The sequence below is a fragment of the Gekko japonicus genome, unplaced genomic scaffold (genome assembly GCF_001447785.1).
Source record: "Gekko japonicus isolate JY-2015 unplaced genomic scaffold, Gekko_japonicus_V1.1 scaffold3631, whole genome shotgun sequence".
Classification (NCBI taxonomy): domain Eukaryota; kingdom Metazoa; phylum Chordata; class Lepidosauria; order Squamata; family Gekkonidae; genus Gekko; species Gekko japonicus.
This window is the reverse complement of record NW_015166541.1, coordinates 67,808-76,065: the sequence shown is the minus strand read 5'-3', so window position 1 is coordinate 76,065 and position 8,258 is coordinate 67,808. Positions and strand designations below refer to the sequence as shown.

Sequence of the window (8,258 nt, the reverse complement as noted above, 5' to 3'; positions counted from 1 at the left end):
TCTCCAGTGGTTCTTAAGAGGGCTACAGCCTGGACGGTTGGGAGAAACGCCTCCTCCTGGGCACACAGGCAGGGTGGTGAGCTTCTTCCTGACTGCAGGGAGAGGGGCTTCCGCTCCGTCTCCCAGTTCAGCCCTGTTTGCCAAGCAGACAGGGCATATCGTGAGTCTGCTCTGCTGAGCAGCTCCAGCCAAGATTCCTTTTTCTCCTCAGGACCTTTTAGTTTTGGTCTTTCCTGTCTTCCTCCCATCTGTAGTTGGCAGGGTAAAAAACAACAACAAACCAGCAGCCTGGTTGACCACAGGCTACGGGGACAACAGCAGCCTGGTCGACCCTGGAGGTCATCTGTGAATCCATGGCACTGAAGGCAGCTGTGGAGAGAGCCCTCTGCTTCCGACGGCTGGAGGCTCAGATGCTGCTCTGTGTGTGTGTGTGTGTGTGTGTGTGTGTGTGTGTGAAATGCCATCGCATCACTCCCAAATCACGGGGAGGTCAGGGGTCTGCATTTGGCCCAACACAATGGGAGCAGTAAGCCTGAGACGTAGCCATGGTGTGAGGCTGTTCATTAAGTATTTTGAAGGGAGACTCCTGCATCGGCCCCTGTCCTACCCTCACGCACCAGAGATCATCTGCCTCTCGCCCTGTGATGTCTGCTGGTGGAATCCCTTCCTTCCTTCCTTATATTTTACACCGTGTGTTTCCACCCTGTTTTTCTCCAAGGAGCACAGAGTGGCACAATCCCACCCCCCCTCCTCCTCTGTTTTATCCTCACAGCCGGGTGGAGTGGGCAAAGCGGAGTTTGTGTGACTGGCCCATCCTGTGGTTAGCCAGAAAGGTTCATGGTAGAGCAGAGATCTGAATTTGGATCTCCCAGATCTCCCAGGTAATCAAAATGGTTTACCTGTAAGGAGAAGGGCAGGAGCTACTAAGTCTGCATAGAAAGTATCCAGAACTTTCTTCTTTTCATTATCTAGCTGGACTTAAGGAGCTCTCCTAAGCAGTTCTACTCAGATGTATGTCCCCCGCTGTCCAATGCAGCCTACACCCAAGAGAGTCTCCTTCGGGTAGCCGTTGTAGGGCTGGAATCTCCACCAACTGCAGTTTCCACCCATTCCCCCTCTCTGCTGCAGGCCTCTCTCGTGTCATCCCTCGGGCTTCCCTGTTCCCCAGGAGGAGCGGCGTTGGATGGAGATACACGGGCTGTAATGGAAGGCGGGAGGGAGGGAGGAGAGTTCCATTCCGTCACTGGGAAATTTCATTCGGATCCAACCCAGTGGCCACCTTCTTTTCTCATACATGCAGTGTTTCTTAAAAAAATATTTTAACGGCCACACTGTGCTTTGGTTTTCAGCCGTCTGCCTAGTGGTTCCTAAAAACTTTGATTGTACAACTGATTGCTAACAGATGTGAAGGGAGAGAGGGTCTCTTTATAAATATATTTGCAAGGTGGAGTGCCTGCAGTAATGAGAACAATTGCTGTCTGTTATGGATGAGAACCAGCAGGGTCAGGAGCTGGGAAAAGCTTGTTGTCTATCTCACATCTTCTGATAGTTCAACAAATTGTCTCTGCTGTGGGTTCAGTTTGTACATTCTTACAGTCAGGTTTTTCACTGCGGTCCAGTCAGCTAATTGGGTTAACAGTAAAATTGCTCATGATGCTTATGTTCCCTCTGCTCCCTGTCTACCTTCTGCCACCTCCTCAGGGTAGCACAAATTTGGAGAAGCATCGCAATCTTCTGACTGCAGAAAATATGTGCCTGAAACAAGAGCAGGAGTTGTGTGAGGCAAAGCTACAAGAGTTCAAGAAGCAGCCCATGAAACACGTTGACTGCGAGCACTGCCAGGTAGAAAGCTTCTCCTTCCTGGTGGGGTGCTTATAGGCAGCCCGGTTGCAGTTGGGTTTGTTACAGTTCTCCCTCTGTGTTTGCTGCTCAGGAGAATGAGAAATTGCAAGAAAAGTTGGCCCAACTGAAACAAGAAACAGAAAAAGTGAAAGGTCGTTTGTCTGAGCTGGACCTGGAAGTGGAGCAGAAAACCAATCGGTTGGCTGAGGTTGAGCTGAGGTTGAAGGACTGCCTAGCAGAGAAGGCAGATGAGGAGGAAAGGCTCTGCCGGAGACTGCGGAACAGTCAGGAGACAATAGCCAGCCTCAAAGCCCAACCTCAGCAGATCAAGGTGAGGTGGACCTTGGAACGGTTGCAAATGAACTGTATACAGTGCTTTCTTGGGTCTGAACTAGACATGCCAACTTGCCACGTGACCACTGCTAGTTAGTTCCCTCAGGGGAACTTGTTTCCAAAATGTTGATGCAACGTGATTGAGATTGGGACTGGGGGGAGAAGGGATTTCAGCTTTCCCCCCTACCATTTTCCTGAGCCAGAACAGTTGCAGGGGGTGGGGGCTCCAGAGGGAACTTGGAAGAAGAAGAAGAAGAAGAAGAGATTGGATTTATACCCTGCCCTTCTTTACCCAAAGGAGTCTCAGAGCTCCTCTCCCTTTCCCTCCCCACAACAGACACCCTGTGAGGTGGGTGGGGCTGAGAGAGCTCTGACAGAAACTGCTCTTTTTCAAGGACAGCTGTGCCAGAGCTTGTGACTGACCCAAGGTCACATCAGCAGGTGCAAGTGGAGGAGTGGGGAATCAAACCCAGTTCTCCCAGGTTAGAGTCTGTGCACTTAACCACTACTTGGAGAGGCAGTATGACTGTCAGTCTCCATACTGGTCACTTGGCAGTTGTCACATCTATTGTAGCTCTGAAAGCTGCCTAGAAGGTATAATTGAGTCACCTTCTGAGAGCCCTTAGATGAGCTTCAGACAGAGATCCTGATGTGTTCGTAAGCTGGTTTGGTTGGTTTGTGGGAATGACCAGTGATTTGCCGGTGTGATCTTTCTTTTACACAGCTACTTGTTGTGGTTCTGGAACTGTGTTCTTGTCTCTCTTGCCTCACAGTACGTCATCAGAACTGTGCCAGTGGAGTCCTGCAAGACCCAGCAGGCTCTCTCTGAAGCCCAGTCCCAGAACCAGTATTTGCAGGAGCAGATTGGGATGCAGAGACAAGTGCTCAAAGAGATGGAGCAGCAGTTACAGCTCTCTCAGAAGTCAGCAGGCCAGCTCAGAGCACAGGTGCGTAACCAAGCCTGTGCAGAAGAGAGAAAAATAGGTGTAAAGAAGCTCATTTCAACTTTGTTCATAAATGTTGCAGCTATAAATACTTAGGAATGCTTGCCCCTCTCCCTTTTTATTTATTTGCTTTATTTGTTTGCAACCCACCTTTCTCCCTAACGGAGACTCAGCTTACATCATTCTACTCTCCCACATTTTATTCTCACAGCAATCTTGTGAGGTAGGTTAGGCTGAGGGGGCTGCAGTCGGACGTGCCATTTGGCGCAGAGGGGAAGTGCCCCTATTACCTCTGGTGGAATTTGACTCGCAGTTACGCAGTCACACATCCCTTTGTGCTGTGGGCTCAGCCCATCACTGCACTATGTTTGGGCGAGTGGGGGGGGGGTTGCCTTTTGTTTCCCATGCGCATAAATGAGGACTCGAACCCCCCCACAGAGGGCTCCCCATGGAGTATGCCGCTATGCACGTACTGCCAAGCGAGGGGGGGGGACAGCACTGAGTCAGGATGGAGTGGGCAGACCATCCCGCTGGCTTGAGGGATCAGACACGGGGGGGAGTCAGTCCGTGGCCCTTCGGCAAGGATCAGGACCAGACTTCCCTCGGTATCCTTTAGCTCTGCTTCTGTGGCAGGGCAGCACGGGGTGCCGATGGCTGTGGGTTGCTGGTCTGTCAGCTCTAAAGGCATGTTTGACCATGGCTGGGGTGTGACTGGCCTACGGTCACCCAGCAGGCTTCCATAGTGGAGTGGGGATTTGAACATGGGTCTCTCCTAGATCCTAATGTGACCCTTCAGCCATTATACCACGTGGGTTTTCATGATGCTTCTGGGTCTCTATGCCACTCCTTTATTTTCTGTTTCGGTTTCCTGTTTCTTTTTAATAACTGCTGATTTAATGTTGCTGTTATTTTTGATTTATAATTGATATGCCCGTTGTTTGTACTTTTGTTTTAGAATGGGTTGTTTTTAATTGATTGTGATTGTAAGTTGCCTCATGTACTTATGGTGGAGAAGTGACTAACATGTCAGGGTTATTTAAATGTTTTTTTGGGGGGAGCTACTTAATTTCTTCAAGAGCCTTGAGAGCTGCCAGTCTCAAGTTGGCTGCTTGGTGGGTGGAGCCAGTCAGAAAACGACTGCTTTTGCAAACATGACAGTCGTCCAGAGCAGGTCTGCAGGGCATCTGTGGGGGAACCTTTAGGTGGATTCCCAGATCTCCACCCCCACCCCGAATTGTAACTTTGGCTGCAGGGGGGAAATGTGTTTTCCTTGGAAGAGGCAAGTAGCAGCTTTGATGGAAGGAAAAGGCATACCCTGCTCACTCCTTGTCATGGACGCGTGACCGGGAGGAGCAGGAGGGAAGACGCTGATGCTGTTGTTTTCCCGTCCAGAGCAAAGATGCATGCAGATGCCTCCTTTTCCTTTAAAAGAGGGGAGAAGCTGCTGCAGTAGCAGTAACTTGCAAGAGAAGGGCAAGGAAGTAATTGCAGCAGCACTGGAAGAGGGGCAGAGAGCTATTTTTCATTGGTTGGAGAGTGGACTGAAAATAAAGTAAATTTTAAAAAATGTTGCATTGGGGGTTTCTTTGCTTGATCATTTTCAAGAAGACTCAGGTGTACAAGCTTCTAGTTTTCAGTCATACCCTGTGTACACCCTTTAAATGGCATTGTTTTCTTTGGACTGCCTCCTGACCCAAAGCAGCTAGCCCATCATGCACTCTCCACTCAGTGGAGGCTGTTTCAGAGGGTAGCCTGGTTGATCTGCAATTGAGCGGCTGGATCTGAGCCCAGCAGTGCCTTAGGAGGCCCATAAGATTTGGGGGCGGGGTGGGGGAATAAGCTGTCCAGGATCAAAGAGGGAGCTTGACTCACAAGAGCCCGTCGACACCCTGGAATTCTTGTTGGCCTCTGCAGTGCTGCTGGACTTGAATCTGGCTTATTATCACGCAGTGTAGCGAGGGCATCGCATCTCCCTCAAGCTTGACTGACTTGGCCTACGTAGAGGTCATCGGCAATATATTCCTGGAGCTGAATTATTTCCCATCAGTGTAGAAGAGACTGTTAGTTAGAAGTAAGGGAAGACAGAGACTTGGCTCCTTTAGGAATTTCATTGTGGCCCATTTTCTAGGTTATGATGTATGAGTCTGAGCTAGAACGAGCTCATGAACAAATGCTGGAGGAAATGCAGACCATGGAAGAGGACAAGAACAAAGCCATCGAAGAAGCATTTGCACGAGCACAAGTGGAAATGAAAGCCGTGCATGAGAACCTGGCAGGTGAATGAATGTTGCCTCTGAGGACCTGACAGAACAGCAGTTGGGGTGGGACACCTTCATGAAGGATCATAGCTTCCAATGGGTTGATTGTATTTCACTGGCATTTGTAGAATCTCAGTGTTATGTTAGAGATACTTTGAAGTTTCCTTTTTCCCTGTTATGGCTTTTTCAAGGAAGGGAAATTGTCTATGGTAATGGAAAAGGGAGTTTTCTCTGCATGGATCTATGATCTCTCCTTTACGCTTCTTTGTAGGAGTGCGGAAAAATCTTCTTACACTCCAGCCAGCTCTTCGAACTCTCACTAGTGATTACAATAATCTCAAGCAACAAGTCAGAGAATTCCCTGTTCTGCTTAAAGAAGCCTTCCAGAATGCCAAGGCAGAGGTCAGGAAAATCTCAAGAGCCATCTGCACAGTTTAAGGGTTGTGTTTTGGGTCAGTAGTGTGGAACTGAGCCTTTCCTTTCCGTCGTTAGGCTTGACACAAGTCATTAGTTCCTCAGTGGAAGACAGCTGTTCAAATAGCCAGGTGTGGAGGTGGGTACAATACCTGATATCTGTGAGCAATGTTGCCCCAGACTCTTTTGTTCTCTCTTGAAGGTTGAGCAGGCCATTGAAGAGGTGAATCGCACAAACCAGGAGCTGCTAAGAAAATACCGCAGGGAACTGCAGCTCCGGAAAAAATGTCACAATGAACTTGTGCAATTGAGAGGTCTGTGCCCTTCCTTTGGTGGCAGTGCAGAGATTTTGGTGAAGGGCTTTGAGTCCTAGTTGCCAGCTGCAATGAGTTGGGGGGCTTTGGGATTGGAAACATGGTTTGCAACGTACACTAGCTCAGGTAGTTTTGCTGCTGGCTCTCTGACAAAGACAGAATTTGTACACAGGCCACTTCACAGAAAGCAGGGTTTGATCTGGAATGACCCAGATGCCAGCTGGAAGAGGGTTCTTATTGGCTGAAATGGTCTTTGCAAAGGAGTTGGGGGCCAGGAAGGCAGTTGCTTTCAAATGTACAAACCTCTCTAATTCCCCTTTGAAGGAAATATCCGAGTATTTGGCCGTGTCAGGCCAATAACTAAAGAGGATGGAGAAGGCCCGGGTGCCGCCAGTGCAGTGACTTTCAGTCCTGATGATGATGCTGTTTTGCAGCTCAAGCACAAAGGGAAGCAGGTATCATTTGAACTGGACAAGGTTTTCCCTCCAGAAGCAACACAGGAAGATGTAAGTATTGCCACAGTATTCTGGGGCTTGCAACAGTTAGGGTTGCAAAATCTCCTGCAATGTATGAGAGGGGTAAATGTGGCTTGAATCACAGTGGTTCTTAACTGGATAGGGATTTCTGCTGGGGGTGGGGGAAAATTGGCTTCTTTACCTGAAGTCAAAGAGGGCAGGTTGCCAGAGCTGCTTCTCCCGCTACTTCCTCATCCTACTTGTTTAAACAAATTCTGGTGTTTGTCAAAGCCTGAGGGGGGCTCCATTGGACTGACGGTCTCATTAACACATATCCAGAGAGCCAGTCTGGCAGTAGAGGGAATCCCTTTGCTGGTATCTTACGCAGGCTTTGTTTCCAAAAGATCTTCCAGGAAGTTCAGTCCCTGATTACATCATGCATCGATGGTTACAACGTTTGTATTTTTGCCTATGGGCAGACTGGTGCAGGAAAGACCTACACAATGGAGGTGAGCGTCATATCTTTTTCTTTTACAAGCTGACAGTCTGCAGTTTCTGGAGCACAACTGAAATGTTTATGCTAGGAATCATGGGACCAAGTCAAATCAGAAAACCCTAGAAACAAATACCATCTAAATAGATTAAGTATCCATTAATAAGTGAACAATGTGTCTATTATTTGTGGGACATCCTGTTGTAAATTATAAAAGACCAAATATGTTTCAATGTGTTGTCTTTATCATAGGCGTAAAGTTCGTGGGGGCGGCGGGATGTCAGCCCTCCCCCAAAATTTTCAGGAAGGTGCTCAGCCTCCTCCGGGGGCAACTGGTTCCAGCCACCCTTGCTCCCCCCACCACATTCTGAAACTATGTTCAGCGGCTGGGTTGGGACCGGAAGGGAGGGAGGGAAGTTAGGGCGGGGGCTTGCTTCCTCCTGGAAGTGAAGCCCCACCCTCAGCTCCCAGCAGCCCTTAGTTCTGCCGGGCTGCATGTGGAGTCTGGCTTTCCTGGTTTTCTGTGCGCGCACACAAAGGTAGGAAGCATGCTTGCCCGGGCTCTCCCTTACTGCTGAGTCCTCGAGGCACATTCCTTCAGCCCGCCTCTCTGCCCCCCTCACCCAGCTACCAGTAAAATCAGCGCGGACCAGGAGGGTAACTTGGCCCGGCGGACTTGCCCTGCCGAAGGGAGCACCGAAGCTCAGGGGCTGCGGTCCCTCCCACATCCCGGATGGCCTCCACGGCACCTACTCCACTTCTCACGCAGGGCTGCTGCCTTCCTCTGATTCCCCTTCACTGCTGCTCTTGCTGCTGCACGCTGGGACCTAGTTGGCCGGTTTTGTAAGGGCATGGGTGGGTTGGGGGCCTGAGAGAGGGCAGTGTTCAGTGAGCCTGAGGCTGAGTAGTCCGAAGGAAAACTGCCTTTGCTCTCTTTGGAATACCCTTCCCGTCCTCCCCACCCATCTGTTGTGCTGCTTTTATTCTCTTTCTCGCCCCCTGTTTTTAACTTCAGTTGTACTTCAGTTTTGTCTGAGTGTGTGAGTGCCCCCCCTGCCTGGGCTTCTACTCTCTTTTTATTCCCCTTCTCCCCCCCTCCCCTCCTTCCCGTCCTCCCCACCCATCTGTTGTGCTGCTTTTATTCTCTTTCTCGCCCCCTGTTTTTAACTTCAGTTGTACTTCAGTTTTGTCTGAGTGTGTGAGTG

General features: G+C 49.7%; 1 protein-coding gene across 1 annotated transcript in view; it reads left to right on the top strand.

Annotated features, from left to right (window-relative positions):
• Positions 1-8,258, top strand: part of KIFC3 (kinesin family member C3) — a 78,319-nt gene that overhangs the window by 21,436 nt on the left and 48,625 nt on the right. The window contains exons 3-10 of the mRNA XM_015412317.1: positions 1,702-1,842; positions 1,934-2,173; positions 2,949-3,122; positions 5,248-5,395; positions 5,649-5,779; positions 5,994-6,105; positions 6,430-6,611; positions 6,965-7,069. Coding sequence (XP_015267803.1) covers positions 1,702-1,842; positions 1,934-2,173; positions 2,949-3,122; positions 5,248-5,395; positions 5,649-5,779; positions 5,994-6,105; positions 6,430-6,611; positions 6,965-7,069 — 1,233 coding nt within the window. The remainder of the gene's footprint in view (positions 1-1,701; positions 1,843-1,933; positions 2,174-2,948; positions 3,123-5,247; positions 5,396-5,648; positions 5,780-5,993; positions 6,106-6,429; positions 6,612-6,964; positions 7,070-8,258) is intronic.